The sequence below is a fragment of the Calcarisporiella thermophila genome (assembly GCF_041956535.1).
Source record: "Calcarisporiella thermophila strain CBS 279.70 unplaced genomic scaffold VTP21scaffold_15, whole genome shotgun sequence".
Classification (NCBI taxonomy): domain Eukaryota; kingdom Fungi; phylum Calcarisporiellomycota; class Calcarisporiellomycetes; order Calcarisporiellales; family Calcarisporiellaceae; genus Calcarisporiella; species Calcarisporiella thermophila.
The window spans coordinates 105,920-124,186 of NW_027192205.1; the positions used below are offsets into that span (position 1 = coordinate 105,920).

At 41.4% G+C, this 18,267-nt stretch overlaps 9 protein-coding genes across 9 annotated transcripts in view; 4 read left to right on the top strand and 5 right to left on the bottom strand.

The window, feature by feature from the left end:
- Positions 1-155: 155 nt before the first annotated feature.
- Positions 156-1,955, top strand: VTP21DRAFT_2634 (uncharacterized protein; the record flags this gene model as incomplete). Its single annotated transcript, XM_069392848.1, has 1 exon — positions 156-1,955. One exon carries the CDS (start codon positions 156-158, stop codon positions 1,953-1,955), a length of 1,800 nt encoding a protein of 599 aa, XP_069249882.1.
- Positions 1,956-6,058: 4,103 nt separating this feature from the next.
- VTP21DRAFT_2635 (uncharacterized protein) lies at positions 6,059-6,599 on the top strand (the record flags this gene model as incomplete). The annotated part of the gene is made up of 3 exons (XM_069392849.1): positions 6,059-6,113; positions 6,201-6,285; positions 6,482-6,599. 3 exons carry the CDS (start codon positions 6,059-6,061, stop codon positions 6,597-6,599), a joined length of 258 nt encoding a protein of 85 aa, XP_069249883.1.
- A 98-nt stretch (positions 6,600-6,697) lies between these two features.
- On the bottom strand, positions 6,698-7,830 carry VTP21DRAFT_2636 (uncharacterized protein; the record flags this gene model as incomplete). The annotated part of the gene is made up of 3 exons (XM_069392850.1): positions 6,698-7,444; positions 7,522-7,715; positions 7,782-7,830. 3 exons carry the CDS (start codon positions 7,828-7,830, stop codon positions 6,698-6,700), a joined length of 990 nt encoding a protein of 329 aa, XP_069249884.1.
- Positions 7,831-8,204: 374 nt separating this feature from the next.
- VTP21DRAFT_2637 (uncharacterized protein) lies at positions 8,205-9,187 on the bottom strand (the record flags this gene model as incomplete). The annotated part of the gene is made up of 6 exons (XM_069392851.1): positions 8,205-8,292; positions 8,355-8,653; positions 8,721-8,831; positions 8,890-8,948; positions 9,016-9,105; positions 9,172-9,187. 6 exons carry the CDS (start codon positions 9,185-9,187, stop codon positions 8,205-8,207), a joined length of 663 nt encoding a protein of 220 aa, XP_069249885.1.
- A 99-nt stretch (positions 9,188-9,286) lies between these two features.
- Positions 9,287-12,115, top strand: VTP21DRAFT_2638 (uncharacterized protein; the record flags this gene model as incomplete). The annotated part of the gene is made up of 7 exons (XM_069392852.1): positions 9,287-9,371; positions 9,441-9,561; positions 10,019-10,102; positions 10,174-10,286; positions 10,361-10,509; positions 10,574-11,122; positions 11,207-12,115. 7 exons carry the CDS (start codon positions 9,287-9,289, stop codon positions 12,113-12,115), a joined length of 2,010 nt encoding a protein of 669 aa, XP_069249886.1.
- Positions 12,116-12,565: 450 nt separating this feature from the next.
- On the bottom strand, positions 12,566-13,084 carry VTP21DRAFT_2639 (uncharacterized protein; the record flags this gene model as incomplete). Its single annotated transcript, XM_069392853.1, has 1 exon — positions 12,566-13,084. The coding sequence occupies one exon, from the start codon at positions 13,082-13,084 to the stop codon at positions 12,566-12,568; it is 519 nt and encodes a 172-aa protein (XP_069249887.1).
- Positions 13,085-14,400: 1,316 nt separating this feature from the next.
- VTP21DRAFT_2640 (uncharacterized protein) lies at positions 14,401-15,553 on the top strand (the record flags this gene model as incomplete). The annotated part of the gene is made up of 3 exons (XM_069392855.1): positions 14,401-14,852; positions 14,930-15,158; positions 15,236-15,553. The coding sequence occupies 3 exons, from the start codon at positions 14,401-14,403 to the stop codon at positions 15,551-15,553; spliced, it is 999 nt and encodes a 332-aa protein (XP_069249888.1).
- A 92-nt stretch (positions 15,554-15,645) lies between these two features.
- VTP21DRAFT_2641 (uncharacterized protein) lies at positions 15,646-16,639 on the bottom strand (the record flags this gene model as incomplete). The annotated part of the gene is made up of 3 exons (XM_069392856.1): positions 15,646-16,368; positions 16,446-16,535; positions 16,616-16,639. The coding sequence occupies 3 exons, from the start codon at positions 16,637-16,639 to the stop codon at positions 15,646-15,648; spliced, it is 837 nt and encodes a 278-aa protein (XP_069249889.1).
- A 968-nt stretch (positions 16,640-17,607) lies between these two features.
- VTP21DRAFT_2642 (uncharacterized protein) overlaps positions 17,608-18,267 on the bottom strand; it is a gene marked incomplete at both ends in the record, with an annotated part of 926 nt that continues 266 nt past the window's right edge. Inside the window, 2 exons of the mRNA XM_069392857.1 lie at positions 17,608-18,063; positions 18,175-18,230. Coding sequence (XP_069249890.1) covers positions 17,608-18,063; positions 18,175-18,230 — 512 coding nt within the window. The remainder of the gene's footprint in view (positions 18,064-18,174; positions 18,231-18,267) is intronic.

The following is an 18,267-nucleotide window of genomic DNA, read 5'->3' on the forward strand; positions in this document are numbered from 1 at the left end:
CGATACTAAACGTTTGAATATTATTTCTCACGGCTTATTTCAAGTGAAACATCTTATCGATTACGCATTCACATGTAAATGCGTAATCGACAATCCCTAGTTTTTTAATCCTCGCATTTTGTATTTTCTCTTGAATAAATTCCCACCTTGCCACCATGATTGACAACTTGGTCAAGTTTGCTTTTTCGTTTGCTACGGTCGCTGATTTACTTACGAATGAAAAGCCGCCCCACCTTGAGAAAACTGCATCAGAGAGCAAGCAAGCGATTGAGTCAAACGAGCCCCTCAATACCGAAGCAGAACCTCTTCTGAATAAAAATGTGAATAGCAGCCAGGTCCCGCCACCTATCTCTACAGAGGCAAGGAGTGAAATTATTTCAAAATGGCTGGGGATCCCGCGACAAGCACCGCTGAAAGTTGGGGTTTTGCTAGGGAATAATCTAGACACTTACGATCTAACACAGGCGACAAGGATGTTCTCGCTTATCCCAGATACAGAAATATTAACCATCGCGGAAACAGAAGACCCAGTGGTCACTTACGAAGGTGTATCCATATTACCAGATCATACATTTGAAGAATCTCTCGAGTTAGATGTTTTGGTCATAGTTGCCAATATTGGCCCTGATCCATCTATTTCGACCTATCTACGGAAAGTCGGTCCAACGATAAAAAAGTATATCATTACCATTTGTCAGGGCTCCATGGTTCTGGCAGCATCGGGTCTGCTGGATGGAAAACAAGCGACTACCGTAAAAATGCTCTGGCCAATGACTCGTATGTTCTCACAAGTTAAGTGGGTAAAACAGGCTAGATTTACACACGATGGAAATATTATTACGACCAGTGGGGCAACGGCTGGTTTGGATGGCATTCTCTATGCCGTTCAACTGCTTTATGGTGAAAAAGTAGCGCACACCCTTGCAGAAATCAGTGAATATAAATGGAATTCAGATCCCAGCCATGACCCCTTTACAGATCTCGCTGAAGAATTCCCCATTTTTCCAAGCATATTCATACCTGTTTCGCCATCTTTCAATTTGATCAATGCCTCACTCGGTTTGATTACTTTATTTACCACAGTTTCCACTAACATTGGAGCATTGATACTACTTCAACTTCGTGAAATTGTGACTATGCTAAGTAAAACCTGGCAGAATGAACAGTATCGTACGGATAGAGAGGAGACGTCCACTAGGCATAAAAAGCGGACAAAACGTGGGCTACCAGTTCTCCCAAAGACAATTAAAGATGGACTGCAATCTCGGGTTTTGAGAATTCCTCGGCAGAAGTCCATGAATGTTGGTGTGTTAATTGGGAATAACATGGACTCGTTTAATATGATGTCTGCGTCAACGATGCTTAGCTTCATTCCCGACGTGCATATTTTACCTATTGCGGAAAACTCGGATCTCATTCGTACAATGGACGGCTTTCGTATTAAACCTATGTATACCTTCCAAGATCATGTCGACTTGGATCTCTTGGTGGTGCCTGCAGGAGTGGGTCCTAATTCGGCCACCACCTCCTGGCTACGCAGAGTCATTCCTAGCGTAAAAAAATATGTTTTGACTATATGCGAAGGTTCCATGACTCTGGCCGCAACAGGATATTTGAATGGGAAATCTGCCACCACTGCTAAATCACTTTGGAAGTCGACGGAGCTGTTTCCGCAGGTGAAATGGTCTAAGAGAGCGAGATTTACCCACGATGAAAAGTTTATTACCACGAGTGGGGCGACAGCAGGGTTAGATGGGGTATTCTACACAGCACAGCTTATCTACGGCGAAGATGTTGCCCGTAAAATTGCTAAGGTTAACGAATATGACTGGAACCTGGATCCCAACCTCGATTCGTTTTCTAACCTCGATAAAGAGTTTGACTTTGTTCCCCATATTCTATTTCCATCGTTTACTTCATTCAGAACAAATAACACGGAAAGTGACGTCATTTAATGCAATTTATAATACAATTTGTTAATTTTGTAGCGATATATCCTTGCATTTCCTGACATATGAATTTCAATGCTCAGCATACCCTCGATTATGATGAATTAAATAGGAGTTGTTCAAACTGGGTATTGTCTAGAAACAAATTCGAATCAAATATAATAGGGTAAGGTATTCGAACGATAAAGTTATTGCAGTTTATTCTGGTAATTCAATAAGTTCACATATAGGTTGAATACGTTTAGCCAGGATCCTCAACTGCCGATCCATTAGCGCCTGCAGCACATGCTGCCCTGCTTCCCGTTGGGTGTATAACATCCACCGCTACAGCGCATATTCATGTTCTTGCAAACGGTGCACGACCCGTATCTAGAAATGATACAATCACATTCGGCTCCTTGAGCCTCTTGAGCTTGAAGAACAAAAGCCAAGAATAGAGTGAAGACAAAGAGAGTGAAAGCGAACTTCATGATTCCTCAGAGATCACAATGAATATTGCCGTAACTAAGAATTATAATATTGAAAATGTGTAAAGACGCTTCATTTCACCATCCAATTTATATTGTCTTGGAGATTATGACTCATGTAATCTTGAGACTCGAACATAGTGAAATCAGATTCGGCGTAGATGCACAAAATTGCAAAGCTTACCTGAAAATGCATATTAAATTTTAGCCTTATTCGATTCTCTCATTAAGTGTAATCAAACCAGCTAATGCTTCTATTTCACCAAAGTGTGTTTGAAGCGTGACTAGGCGCCACGAATCTCGATCTCGGACAGTGAAATATAATACCTTTGGACCAGTAAAATGCGTGGACGGCAATAATCTCCTACTCTAGGAGGAGGATATGCCTTCTATAGAGTTCAACTTCTCATACTAAATTAACAATACATAGTTTTTCAGAGTAACAATGTATTAGTCATCCGTCCCATTAACCTTCTCAGCTATTACTAGTGATTAAAATCTTAATTAACCTTGTTTTAATAATTGCGTGGAAAAGTTAGCTATAATAGTAGAACTATATTTTTATTCCTTAATCTATGGGAGTCATAAATGCGACAGTACACCGAACATTCTTATGATCATTCATGCGTATAAATGGTTTTGTGTTGATATATTGTAGGTTAAGTATCAAATATACGCACCTTCCAACTTAAGCTTTTGCAAGATTGCACAATATTAGTACTCTATATAAATGCGCCTATTTTTTTCCCATGCTCCAGCATGAATTTAATATTTAGTTTTGGCATGATACTATGGGAGAAAGAATTTGCACCCGCATTAATAAAAGCATTTGGTAACTATACTCTACAGTGACGATGATGTGTTCTTAAAAATCTTTTTTTTATTGCTCCATCTGATTTTTTTTAGTTTTGAAATCCTGAGAAAATCAATTAGAGTTGTCGGGTAAATTCATATATTCGTTGTAATACTTGGCTAGTAAGCTATTTGACAAACCGTCATCGATGTGGTGTACAATTTTAGCATACGATCAAGTAACTCAATTACTATCTCCACTATTACTGGTTTGGGTTAAAAAAAGTATACTTCAGGTAAATCGGAAGCATGCCGCAATAGCAAAAGCTAGCCTCGATAGAGATTTTAAATCTCAATTAGTGGATATCCTTCGAGAAGGAGGTGAAGACGAGTTTCCATGAAGAGCAAATGGAATATTGAAATTGAAATTTGGTTAGCCAGATTGGATCCTTTAAAGTTACTTTTGTTCAGAGATTTCTTCCTCAATAAAAATTTCTACAACCAATAATTCAATCTTTCCTTTTAATAATTGACGTTTTACATTTCCTTGGGCGTCTCCAAGTTATCCAGTTTCCTAATAATCCTACGTGTCATATTTAGCGGGGTAATAGTGATAGGCTCGATCTAATATTTTCCAAGCTGTCATGCGACTTTTCCGCGAGGTACTGCCTATGGGTAACTTTGTTATTTCAGCCAATGGACAAGCGGGTTTCTCACCCGCTTTTTTTTTTGTGTCGTTACGCGTACTCCTGATGTGTTGCTACAGGACTACTTAGGCTGTTTGCTTAACTAATTTGAAATTGTCATTGATGCTTTCAACGATATTTTTTCGCCTGCAAGTTTGCAATCAAATACGATTTATTATAATCGACTGGCTAGGGTTGGATAAAAATTGGGCCCCAATTTAGTAAGAAAATTATGGCCAGACATTGAGAGGATGAGTGGTGAATTCAATGAGTTGACGAGTTTAATCAGTATACAGTATGAAGTTACAATCTCTTGTATTCTTCTTATCTCTTCATATTTGCTATCAATCACGCAGTTACAAGAATAAGCAAACAGGAGCATATGGGGTTAATAAGTGATTCGGAATATCTACCAAACTCTATGGCAAATCCCACGATATAGCTTTACTCTTCTGCTTTGACAAGGCATACATGCTTATTGACGAGAAGAAAGACAATGAATATGAAAATTGCAATCTTAGGCTCCGCTTTTGGCAGCATTTCATTAGTTGTGTCACTTGTTTTTTTGGTTTTTTTGCCGCTAATAATAAGAATGGCCCCCATTCAAAAAGTACAGTTGAATCTATTTTAGCCTTTTCCCTACCTAGCAACTTAGGATGTCCTAGTAGCTAATAAACTACCTGAATGCCCTGCATCGCTACAACTTGTTCAGTACAGAAATCCATTATTTGGTGTATTAGATCAGCATGGGGATCATCTCTGGAATGCCTTGAGTTAAGCACCAGCAACGCTCATTTTATCAAACGTAGAAGAGAGCGAGAGGCACTTGTGCGATTTGCTTGTCTAGCTGCTGTGAAAATATAGCCTACAGCAGCACTAACCCATGCAATTGTCACAGGCTATATGGCTACTATGATTGGAATTTCACCTGCTCGGTCCAAGATTTATCTTACATACCCACCTGAAAAGCCCTGACGGCTCTCTCCTTATATGTGACCGAGCCCGAGTTGTCAAGGGATATTCAATGGCTGGCTGTAGCAATATCTCAAGGGGTTGTAGACTCGAGTGAATGTGGTGAGGCGACCGTTCACGTTGCATTATTACGGGTCGTACAAAAAGACCTGCCAGGGCAAAATCGTATTCGATGTTAAAATATCATTCTGCGTGCCTCTCAACGTGCTGAAGTTTCTCTTATCCTTAGTGTTGCATGTGAAAGATGATGCATACAGGGAGGATTGCGATAGCCCAAACACTCTAAGGTACCATCAGGACATTTAACTTAACAGCATATTGACCGCGTTTTTTAACATCCTACTTTGGTTAACCTGAGAAAATGACCGAAAAATTGCTCAATCTAATAAAGACAAAAGGGGTGGATTAGATCTACAAAGACTCCCGAGAAGAAGTCGAAATTGTTTCAGGACAGGTTGCTTTCAACCACTTTCTCTCATTGTACTTCAATACCGATATAGGTAATCCTTCACTCTGCGGATGAGATCTCAGTGTGGCCAACCTGAAAGCCTGTTGGCAACAACTCGCTGCCATCTCTATGATGCACGTGTACATAGCAGTTGGCCTTGTTATTCCTGTCAGTTTAGTGGTTAGGCGGTTTCCTCCATCGCTGTACAAGTGAGAAATTGGCACGAGGAAACGACTGAGCATGTCAGCTTCAATATTTTGACCATGGAGATATTGGCTAAGAGCTGGTTTAGCGTATTTACTCCGACACACATAAATCTCTACATTTCTCTCAAAGGCTCTCGAGTTACAGCGGGAGGGTCTCTCCCACTCCTGCCCATCCTAAGCCAACTGACATCCGGGATCCCAAGCTATATGATCAAATCCAAATGCCAATCGTTTGCAACCACTAACAAGTTGGTGGAAGAGCTGGAGATTATTTGTTACTCTGGGCTTCTAGAGATCCCTTCCAGTGTATGAAAATCGACTTACTATGACAATACCGAGACTTCAGAGACCCTAGGAGAGACAATAGATCAAAGCAACTAAATCCTTAATTTTCTGAATACATGCGTCCAAATTTGAGGTGGTTTATTTTAATTATTGCAGTCATACTAGTCGATTATGAAGATGCACGTGCCATTCGTAGCCAGGTGGAAATATCAATATAAATAGCTAGAGTTCTGAATATAATTCAGCGTTTCCGATGAATTGGCTCATCTGTGGAAACTTTAATTTTCTAAACACTTTGCTGCGAAAACGTGAGTCCTTCCCTAAGTATCTAAAATCTTAGAATAATTCCATCTCATGAACTGTTTTTTTGCTAAGTTTTTAAGATCTTGATTCAGGTATAGAATCAAGGATAGTTGTTTTGGACAAACCAGCTGAGGTCAAGGATCTTGTCATTAGTATTAATCGATGCCGTCAGTCTTTGTCATCTCGTCAAAACTGCTTAGAGATATATATGCATCTGCTCCAATATTTCTAGCGATGCCTTCCAGAGAAAGCTAGAATCGGATTTAGGGGAGAAGCACTTTGTAAACAGCATTGGCATTTACAATCAAATACGAAAGGTCTTGATTTTTAGCATTTTTCTTTATTGGTGAATGTGAAATATAAGTGTATTTAGTTATGTATTGGATTGGGGGGTTTTCTTCCACAAATTTTGGAAGAACATAGAAAAGAGAAGAAGCATCCAAGGAAATATTTCAAAGGGAATGTATGTCATCGTTCAATATAGAGAATAAATAAATGAGAGGAGACACTTAAAGAGAGGACTGGGTTATACGTTAAAATGGTAAAAAAAACAGGGCAGCGCACAAATCATTTACCAATAAATAATCACCTACTCCTGCGAGGACAAGAGTTCCTTCTTCTCTTCCACCTCCTCTTCCGTCGTTGTCTTCTTAACAGTAACAACCACATTTTCGTATTGGGGAGGGGGAATGGGCTGCGAAATGGAAGAGTATCCGTGGCGTTTCGCAAGCAAGAAGCAAGCTACAGCGACGAAAATTGCCCGAAGAGCAAGGAGGGCGAGCGCGGCAACCACACCAACGGCAATGGAGATTGTGAAATGCACGAAATCGGATTGCTGCATCCACCAGTCGGTCAACTTGGCTACAAAGTCGTCCTCAGGCTCCGACAACACGTCAGGCTCAGATGAGACCGCAGCATCGTCATTAGGAACAGGGCTCATAGGCAAAGCTGGGAGGGCATCGATGGCGGATGCCGGAGGGGGAGAATTGATCGCCTCATCCATCTTTGAAATAGTGATAAGGGTAGGGGCATGTCGGATAAGTTTACCCAGACCATCGATCTCAAGAACCTGTTGAGCAGCTTGAGTTTGAACCACTGTAACGCCGTTGACCTCTACAACGCGCTCCATAACAGTAATTCGGAGAATTTCGATAGCATCCAACGTAAGGACACGTTCCGCCTGTGCCAATACCTCAACAGCAACAATGCCGCGATCGAACATGTTTTCAACCACATCCATTTGTTCCTCAGTCTGGATTTGAGGGCCTGCAGCAATGGCTGCATCCACATTGACACGTGAGACGCCCAGTTGTAGGGGATGACCGTTGAGGCAGAGCTGTAAAAAAAAGGACGAATTTGGATCAATATAAATTATTTCGCAACCTTCCTGAGGTTGATATAGCCATTACATACCTGATTATCCTTGATGTCGAATTTAATAGATACGGACATGATACGCTCTGCTAGCAAACTACCGTCATCATCCACTAAGTCGTCCACGCGTTCCACTGTAACTGTCAATTCCTCAGTATCAGGTGAAATACGCTGTTCACTAACGTCCAGAGTTGTGGTGGACTTGTCCTCCATGGGGGCGGCTTGAACGAGCGCTGGTCATTTATGGTTAATCATTAATAATCAACCCTCGGAAAATATTCAACCAAGAGAATCATTACCTTGTAAAAGCACCAAGACAATTAAGAGCACTGAAAAAAATCGTTTCATTTCGACTAAATTCAAAAAGCAGATAAAAAGAGATGAGGTTGATTTTCAACGGAAAAAAAAACTAAAGGATAACAGATAAAAAAACAGCGGCCAAGGAATATTACAAGTGGGTTGGGCTGTGCGAACTTAAAATGAAAAAAAAATGGAGATAGCATGTGACTGCGCTTTATATTTAGTGTTCCAAGGTGATTGGCAAGCCTCTGGGGAAATCCATCTATTGAAACATGGCTTCCATTCCATTCGACTTTTCAAGGCTCTTCCAGATGCAGTTTGTTTTCTCAAATTGGATTAAGTCAAAAATGTGCGAATGACTCTTTATAGTACATAAAACAAGAAGAAGCAATTATACAAATAGTACATAGCAAAATTTCGTCTCACGCAATCTTGCTGTAGACGATTAATCCTATGAGTGCAACGACCGCCAAAAGAATAACACTGGATATCATGCGATTAGTGGCGGCTCTACAATTCCATAGGGTAAGTCGGCCTTCGCTAAAATAAGACTCATGTTTCAACCGTCATACCTCCACGCAATTCCTCTAATCGTTCTGTGAGCTCTTTCTAGCTCGACGTCGGCCTGTCCCAACTCCTGCTGGGTGAATTGTATCTGCTCTCGCTGTTGTCGTAGTGCTCCTAATACCCCCGCGCCAATGCTCTCGGTTTCTACAGCAATGCGGTTTGCGTTATCTAGTCTACGATTAGCGTCCACCACTCGGTGGTATCCACTTAGAAGATGGGCGCGCTGAGAGAAGTTCCCAGCGTCATAATCCTCACTGGTAGTAGTGTATTCATATGCGTTGGGAAAATTATGAATGACACGTTTCTAATAGAAAGGCAGGATAAGTAGTAGGATACTGATATTCTACGTGAAACATGGAGTAAAGGATTACCACATCTCTTTTCAGTCGCTGCAAATCGGCTCTATAACTCTCAAGGCGTGCATTAATTCGTGGTTGCGAAAACTGTGGCACATTAAACACCTCTATTTCCATTTGATTCACCTATAGATAGAATTAGCATATAGGCTGAGTTCTGACTAAATGGCCTAAAAATAATTACAATCTCTTCAGCTTCTGCCAGCTCTCTATCTGTCACTCGGAGGATGGTTTCCCGTTGTTCTTAATGAGGTTACAGGTTATATAGCTTCCGGAGCGGAAGAGATCAAGACATCAAATGTAGAGTTACCTCCTTTTAGTTTGGGCAGATCGTGGTATAATTTTGTTTGGATTGCCTGGGCAATCGCTGCATAGTCTAGTTCATAACTCTCAAATAATTCTAAAGTATCATGTAAAATGGTTGATATAAACGATTCTCATGCGAACGAAATAGAACTGCAGTTACCTGATCCTGCTTCCATAGCTTATATAAAATTCAGAATTGGATGGGCTCTTCCAGATCAAGTTGAGCACTAAAATTTTGCCGCTGAGCTTATTAAATTTAAACGTGACCTGCTAGTATGACCGAATTTCTAGGGAGAATCAAATCAGAGGTCTTCTCGAATGCTGCAACTAGTCACCAACATCTTATTAGAAGAGGACTGGGTTTGCAAGCAATCTAAATGAATATAGAATACTAACGCTACTTACAATAACAATTGTTACTTCGTTTAGTTCCTGTAAATGTCAAACTTGATAGGGCCTATGATATTAATCATCATAGATATTTCGTCAAACCTGAGCTGCCGCCTCAGCCTTATCCATGGATTAGTTTCCTGAATCCATTAGGGATCTTGTTAATAGACTCTCAAGTATCCTCCCGCCTTTCTCCCACTGATGACCTGATATCTGAAGACATTAATCTGGTGGCTACTTCTACATGACCCTCTGATCAGACTTTGATAGGTGATCTTCGTTATTTTACTCTTATCATTAAAGAATACGATCCGGGTCTATTTTCTTTAACCCTTCTCCTCATTCCAACATTAAATGTATCCACTCGACCTTGAGCCTTCTTGGATATGCTTGTTGGATATACATCCCGGTTCTGTCGGATCCAATCCTCAATTCTATATTAATTTTAGGAAAGGCGGAATATTCCTTAAAATTTCCATTTCCTTGCAATTCTAGCAATATTCCTTTGTGGTTTTTGATTGACAAAGGATCTCAATGAAAAAGTAAATATATCGTTTAATAAATGGATCGTTATTCCGATGTTAAGCGCCATTCACTTTCTCCTTTAACATCATTAGTCCTGATTCAATTGACGAGGAGCAGCTCTCAAGCTACCTGAGAGACTATGATTTTTATGGTCATGCAATTGATGTCGCCCTTCGGTTAGTATTTTTTTTTTTTCCCTTCTTAGGCGCTGGCCTCGTAAACATATTTTTATTTCTGATTTGTATAGGAAACTACTTGGTAATTTCGCTCTTCCCAAAGAAGCACAGCAAATTGACCGTGTAGTAGCTGCATTCGCCAGGCGTTATCATGAATGCAACCCAACTCTTTTCCGTTCTGCAGGTATGCGATAACTTCTAATAGCCAGAGTAAAAAAAAAGCACCTATTTTATATAATGTGCCTCTAATGATATTAGATGAAACATATGCGGTTGCATTTTCGCTACTACTTCTCCACACTGATGCACACAACAAACATGTAAAGACGAAGATGACGAAGAATCAATATATTAGGCAAACAAAACTCATAGAAGATGGAGATAAGATACCTATCGAAATCCTCGATGTATGAACGTGACATTTGATATGATTGAGGAATGGAAGTTACATAAAATTTTCTTTTTTCCTAGATTCTCTACGATAACATCACCTATACCGAATTTACTTACCTCGAGGATGAGTTTCCTATTCCACAGCGGATGAAATCCTCGCATCGTCTTCTCTCCCCTACTGCACGTTCATTCTCAGACTCTAACCTTCTTCAAAAGCGGCTAAAACATACGGAAGAACATCTTCGTACTAAGGTCGAACAACTTATCCCGGAAAAGGATCCATTCATTCGATATACTCCTTCGAACATAACAAATTTACGGAGAAGTTTTCGAACCCTCCGAAATATATCTATTGCTGGTGTACGGAGTCGGCAAACCCAGAGTCCGCACCACAACGCCAAAGATGCTGAGAGAAATACGGCGGATAAAAATGGTGTGGGAGCATGTGAGAATCGATTACGAGCAGTGAAAATGAGCATTTTAGAAAAGAAAAATGACTTGTCCCAAGGAGGCACAAAGGCCACCGTCCGGCTATGGCGTCCATATGGAGTGGCATTGACGGCAGGGCAGCTAGTTTTGTTTCCTGACATTGAAACATTTAAGGAGCTGACGAATGGTGGCGAAACCGTATGTATTTACAGGGTTCTGCTCTAGTTTTCCTATATCGCGTGTACTGAGCACGTTTCTTCCCCCTCCATTTCCTCTTGATAGTCCGCTGCAAGCATGTTGCGCCCAAGTGTTATTCTCTCGATTCGAGATGGATTTTGTGTTCACGATCAATCCTACCACAAGCACCCGCACGTATTCCGATTCGTGGAGCGTGACGGGCATGAGTACCTCTTCCGTGCGTCCGATGAAAACGAAATGAGGGATTGGATCATTTGGATCAACTATGGAGCCGCTTGCCGAACGGTGGGAATCACCTTTCGCTCTCCACACGCTTCCCCTCATAAACTTGTCCAAGAACAGCACCACGATCTCGCTAAGCATGTGTCGGAATACTTGGAAAGTGTCCAATCCAAAATGTCAATCCATCAGGAGCAGCTTGAGAATGAGATGCGACTTCGTGGAAATCTGTGTGCCTTGATTCCTTTGCAGAAGTCCACTCGAGATCGGATGCAGCACTTCATCGATACGGCAGCCACGCGGATACGGAGGCTCCGCTTGACACTTGCTAAACTCGAGACTTATATGGACATTTTGACAAAGGAGTTGACGATACTGGGACAAAAGCGACCCATCATAAGGCCGCAGAGGTCTTCTTCCTCTTCCACTGCAACTACTTCATCGCAAGGCTCTTCCCACACCAAGCCCTCCACTGACTCGAATGGATGGTGGAGTGAGTCACAGAAGCGTTCGGACACTTCGCCCTTAATACCTCGGCCAATTAGAAGCAACAGCGGATCCAGAGTTCACCCTTTGCCGTCACTAGACATGAGATTGCTTGCCCCCCCGCTCCTGCGGTCCCCCACCACCAGCTCTGACACGGAGTACGAAATAGATTCTGTGGTGACCCCCGATGCATGCCACATGAATTTTAGAGACGAAGCCAGTCTGCTGCTAAGAGGGGACCAGGATGATGTGCCTGAAGAGGATGGAGCTGAAGAATCGGAGAAATGAATTCAGATTTCCATGTGCTAATAGATTTTCTAATGTGTTTGCTGACCTCCCTCAGTGACACGCGATACTTATAAAATGTACATATTTTTCAGTATTTTAAGTTTTTATGTGTCTCATTTTTATTCAATAAAACGGCCAGTGTCTCTTGTATTCGGATAGCTTTTTTCCTTTTTGTTTTTAGTTTAATCCGAATTTAGACTTGTAGGTATTAACAGATCGGATCCGAAAAAAGAGGCGATCCCAATCAGTTAGAGTCTGTTGAGTTCGAAATAGGAACTGCAAGTTACATAGTTCTCTCACTTTCATCATTGCCGTCTTCGCTCTTTTTCTTCCTTTCTTCTAAAACTCATATTCACGATTAATCATGTCCCTCTCACCCTTCACAAAAATTCTCTGGAGTTATTCGTTAAATAAAAAATAATCAAACGTGATTTATTTATTGGTAATCCATCACGACAAGAGCTGCGCCAGAGGCATTAATGTGTTTAATCCAACTGGTTGCTGTGGTCTCTGCCAATCCGCTGGCAGTCTCTCATACGTGAACCACTCTCGGATCCATTTCACTGGAGCTTTTTTGCCATCGCCAAAAACAAACACAATCGTCACCGCTTCGAAATTAGCCGCCATCTTTTTAATCATATCAAAGCTGTATCTAGGATTCTCCGCTTTGCATTGCTGCTCTCTTAGTTTCCTCACTCTTTTTATATCGTCAAGCGTGATGTATTGCCCATCCTTACTCATAGATAGGAACTGTTCTAGGAGGGTTTGATTCAATTTAATATAATCTGGAGTGGTTCCAAAATCACTTCGCGTAATTGATGCATCGTGTTCGACTACATTGTGCGGATTCAAATCGGAAAGTTGGAAGCCCCCTGAGTGGAACATACCCAGAACCGTTGAAAAACCAAAAGGGAAGGCGACCACAGGGCTGATGTTATAAACATTCTGGAGAGCGTTTGTAAGATTCATGAACGAGATTCCTCTACCGCTTCGAGGTCTATGGTAGATAGAAGAAAGAATAGCTAAATATCTAGGTAGAGCAAGTGTTATCTGTTGAACCGAAAAGTTAATTACAAAAAGCCATGGTTTGCTAGAGTGTTCAACCCTGGACAAGAGGTGCGAGAATCGTTGGGTCCCGCTGGTATCCATTCACCGGCGGCTACCAACGTGAATAGCAAAGGTGGTAAACAGAGCGCGATAACAAAAATAGACTTGATAATTCGAAGGAGATACATAGCTAGTTGAATAGTGCTAATATACTTGAGCTAACAAGAACAAAGGTTTACTCTAACGGTTACGGAGAAAGATTCGAGCTGATAAGAAGAGTCAAGTCAGCTTGAATTGAGATTTGAATGAATTATGGCTAAATAGTAAGCAAACTAGAGCAGCGAGGTGAATTAGCTAGAAACGAGCTTCGGGAAAAGTAGAATGGACAGCCGCCTTTTTTCATCTTCTCCGTGCTAAATCATGGATAAAGTTAAAAAAGGTAAACAAGTATGACCTAAACACCCTTGTCAATCTAAACCGCTCTGTCTCTAATTTTAACCCTTTCTATAAAAGACACTGCCTAAAATGCCTTGATCCAATTTGAAATCGGTTATGGATTCTGTAGGGAAGAATGGGAGGTGGCAAATTTTATTTGGTTAGAAATGTTGAAGTGTTTAGGATTGCCCGATATCATGGATGGATTCACTACTAGTCCAAAATAAATTTGGTCACATTTAGGGAAACCGACAAGGGCCATTTTAATATTATTGAATTTTTGGGCGAGGGAATAGAGCATTTACACGGTCACTTTAGATACCGTAACGGGAACCTTCTCTACTCTCGGGTTAAATATCCCCAATTGATCCGATGCGATGGAACAGTTCTCTAGGCCTATGGCAGCAGCATCAATCTCCGTGGTGATTTTGTCCTGCTTAAAAAAAGATTCAAACTTGTATTGGAAAGGTTTAAACGAAGAGGCAGGTTGGCCAAACCATTCTTTAGCTCACTGAACACCTCATTACACTGCAAATGCAAAAAATGGGTAGTGGAAAAATGCTCATTTTCTAACGCTCCGGGGAGCTGACTCATGGTTAGCATTATGAAGGGTTAGCCTATAGACTGAGCTAGGATTGTTTTTCTTGGAAAATGGCAAACTGCACCGTTAATAAACGGTTATTTACCCCTTATGGTTGACCAGTTGCTCTTTCGTGTGTTTGGACTGAATTTTCAGAGAAGATAATTATAAAGTGCTTTTCGCTGTGACGGTTTTTTGCATTTTATCTTTTGCTTGGACTATAATGCGCAGAAACCTTAGATACGTAATCAATACACCCGAGAGCTCCACGCCAGAAGTAGAGGAAGAAGAAATAGAAGAAGATGAGGAAGAAGAAGTAGAAGAGGATGAAGAAGATGAAGTAGAAGAGGAGGAGGAAGAGGAGGAGGAAGAGGAGGAAGAGGACGAGGAAGAGGTAGACGAAGTAGAAGAGGAGGAGGAGATTGATGTGGATGGAGAGAGGGAGATTGAGGAAGTTGAAGAGGAGGGAATAGAGGAAAATGGCGAGCTGGAGGAGGAAGACGAAGAAGAGGAGGAAGAGGAAGAAGTAGAAGGGGAGGGGGAGGAGGAGGAAGAAGTAGTAGAAGAGGACGAGGAAGACGAGGAGGAAGGAATGATTAGAGGGCGAAAGCGTGGAGGAGAGAGGATGAATGATCAAAGACGCGTAAAACGAAAAAGGATATCCGATGATTTAAGGTGATACACTATGTCTACTTATTAATGCCTACCATATTTTTTTTTCTCATTGGCCTCTATGTGTGTGTTCTATTTAGTGAAGCTTCTGACTCCGAAGAGGTTGGAACCCCCTCATCGACTCGGCAGTTAACCAAGCGTCAGCGCGCTAAATATATGGGTGAGGTTACGATTGAGCAGGAGTACGCTGAGCTTCCGATTGAAAAGGGAAAACGCAAAAAACTGACCGAGGAGGAACTTACTCTGCGCCGATCAGAAGCGGCGCGGAGAAAAAAGAACCAGAGCATTAAAAAAGCCGAACAGGACAAGGTAATGCCAACTTTGCTACACTGTCCAATTTGATTCATGTCGATGGCTAATTTCTATTTTTGTGTTGGGTTTTCTAGCTCGAGACCATCAATAGACTCCTAAAAAAGCAAGCGACCAAACGGACCAAGAAAGACGACGTCAATGAGCAGATGCAAGAGGAAGATTCATCCCCCATCCCTCTAACGCATATGAGATATATCGCCAACAGAGCAGGAGCAACCCTGAGCTGGCCAACCGGACTAGAGCCAAGCGAATTTGGTGAATTCAAGGGATATCCATCTGCTCCACGCAAGTGTGCTGCACCTGGATGCAAAAACCAGCGCAAGTACACGGCAAAGCAAACGGGAAAGTCAGCCTGCTCTCTTCAGTGCTATCGTGTTGTAGAGCTAAAGTGAACGATATCCATCCATTTGTATTTATATATTTGAGTCAAAATAAAGTTAAAAAGAAGGAACAAAGGGAACGAAAACATATCAGCGCGTCTAGGTTATTTTTGAAGTGATTCTTCAACGCCTGGTTTACCACGAGTCGAGTACATGCTCTCCACTTTGCTGATTGTCTCTTCAGAGGCATACTCACTAGCCTTTTGAATATCCTCTTCTGCCTGCTTTGCTTTTACATTAGCGGCCTGTTGAGCCTCTCTGGCTTTATCCTCCATTGTCTCTCTCGAGACCTCGACCGACTTCTCCACCATCTCTCTAGCCTCAGCTGTTTTCTGTGATCCCATCTCCTCTAGTTGGTCCACCGCTCCACTTATTTTTGCTCTTGCATCCGAGACTGCCCTCGTGAGTTCTCCGCGCACCTGTCCAAGCTGAGGCCACCCCTCTTTTTCCAATCTTTCCAGTTCCCTAACTACATTTCGGGATGTCCCAGGCACCCAATACCACGCAGCCACACCTGCGAACAATAGGGGGGTCAATGCTCTCAAAATGATCCCGCGTCTTCTTGCAATAATAGTGCCGGCCAGACCCGTTACACCAACATAGATGGAATTGGGTACAAGGCGATCTGCGGGGTCGACAAGTTCTTTTATTTTGTGCTCAACACATTGCTCAAAACCAATCCACTGTTTAGTAATAGAGTGAAGGCGCGACTGGAGGGATTGAAACGAGGTTTGGGCGAAAGATTGGGTTTGGGAGGAGATTTTCTCGAGTCGGGAGGGTTCTAGTACAAGGACGTATTCGGGCTGGGGTTCATCATAGATTGGGAGCTATGTGAATTGGAAAATTGGATACGACTAGCAAAATGAAGGAGAGTTTACGAGTTGTGCGACAATAGTGCACCTACCTTTTGCTTATGTCCTTCGGCCATGGCTGTGGTGGTGAGTCCCGCACCTAATGTTATTGTTCCTGCCGTCAAGACTTTGGCCGTGGATTTCTATATGAAAAGAATCGATTTGTAAAAATAGGATGCAGTCCATGGAATATGAAAATCGGTCAATCCCATTAGTTACTTACTCGCAGTACTGTAGCACGGAACATTCTTTACGCTTGTAGATCTAAGAGCCTCGAATTGGGATATGGAGCCTAATCAATGAGTTATTGCTCTAGGGCTCAGGAATTGCTTTCGTCATCGAGTCACATAGACTTATAAATAATCTTAATTTGCTCAGGTTCAAATTGAAATTTGTCATCTTCGAATCGATTATAGTAAATCTGTCGAACAGGGTCAAATTTTATATTTAATGGCTTACACTAATCAAAAAAAAATATGTTCTGCAATGGTTCGCGCTCTACCTCAAGTAAACTTGTGTGGAGTTCGCTTGTAATATGTTTATAGCACTTGATACATTTGATACATTTGATACTTTAAAGCACTGAGAGTCTTCTGGAAATAAACTGGTCGGTTTACTGTTTTCTCCGAAGAAAATTTTAACAGTTATATTTCCAATGAAGTAGTAGTCATTGGCCCTTGACTCCTTCCTCTCACATTGATCCCTTGGGGAAGAAAACATTGAGAAAGATCTTGAAAAATACTGACGTTGTACTGTGTTTAATCATGGATTTGAGGTATGTTATAAATACAATGAAGTAGTGGGATCTAAAGATCAAGATAAAATAAAAAGGTTTACCTAGAGCTCCTTGGGTGAGTAAAGCCTAATGGCCATTTTTGGGCTGAAATAACCAACCCAAGAAGCGAACAAGAAAAGGTTTTTTCGAGAGAACTCATGCACCATTATATCTTATTTTCTTATGCGAATATTGAGATTTTTAGTAGTTTCTTTAGAATCAAACGAGGAAAATGTAATTAAATAATCAATTTATGATGAATCTTTGTAACAATATCCTTATTAAAAAAAGATGCCTAAATGTAAATAAATAGTATAAAATTTAGAAATAATGGCGCTATTAAAAAAAAATTGTGCAACAGTCTCCCATGAAATACGAATGCTATACTTTGCGGTCCTACCATCGTTAAAAATAATACTGAAGCTCAACCATGTTTACGTCTACAATTTGTTATTTTTAATAAAGTCCTCTTCTAGACTCCCACGTTTTAACTTCACAACTCCTTCCTGCATTATGCTCGCTACCAAAGTTCCGTCTTGTTTGTAGATTCTCCCAAGCGCAAGTCCTCTAGTGTTTCTCAATATCGGTGCCTCTGTCTCAAAGAGTAGCCATTCATCTGCTCTAAAATTATCATGGAAATAGACGACGTGATCTAAACTAGCCAGCGTGGTAATATAAGGATCGGTATTGAATCCTACTCCAAGTGGAAAGCATGCCGTATAAAGGAGTTCTAAGTCCGAAGCATAAGCTAGAGCACATTCATGCACCACGTTATCTTCCGAAAGCCGCCCTCTCATGCGGACCCACACGTGTCTATGGGTGGTTTTAGTTATGGGAGCCAATATACCCTCTTCAGGATTTGCATAAGTAACTCGGAATTCTATTGGACTATAGGGCTATGAGAATCAAAAGTCAGATAATCAACAATGGAGAACTCGAAGCTGAAAATGTCTGAGTCGGTGCAAGGAAAAACTATACCTCTTTATATGTATTTTCAAGCAATTTACGGCGTATAGGAGGGCATTCAGGTTTTTCCCTGACGCGTTTAACACGATCTTCTTCACTATCGTCCGATAATCAACAAGTGGACACATTGTTTC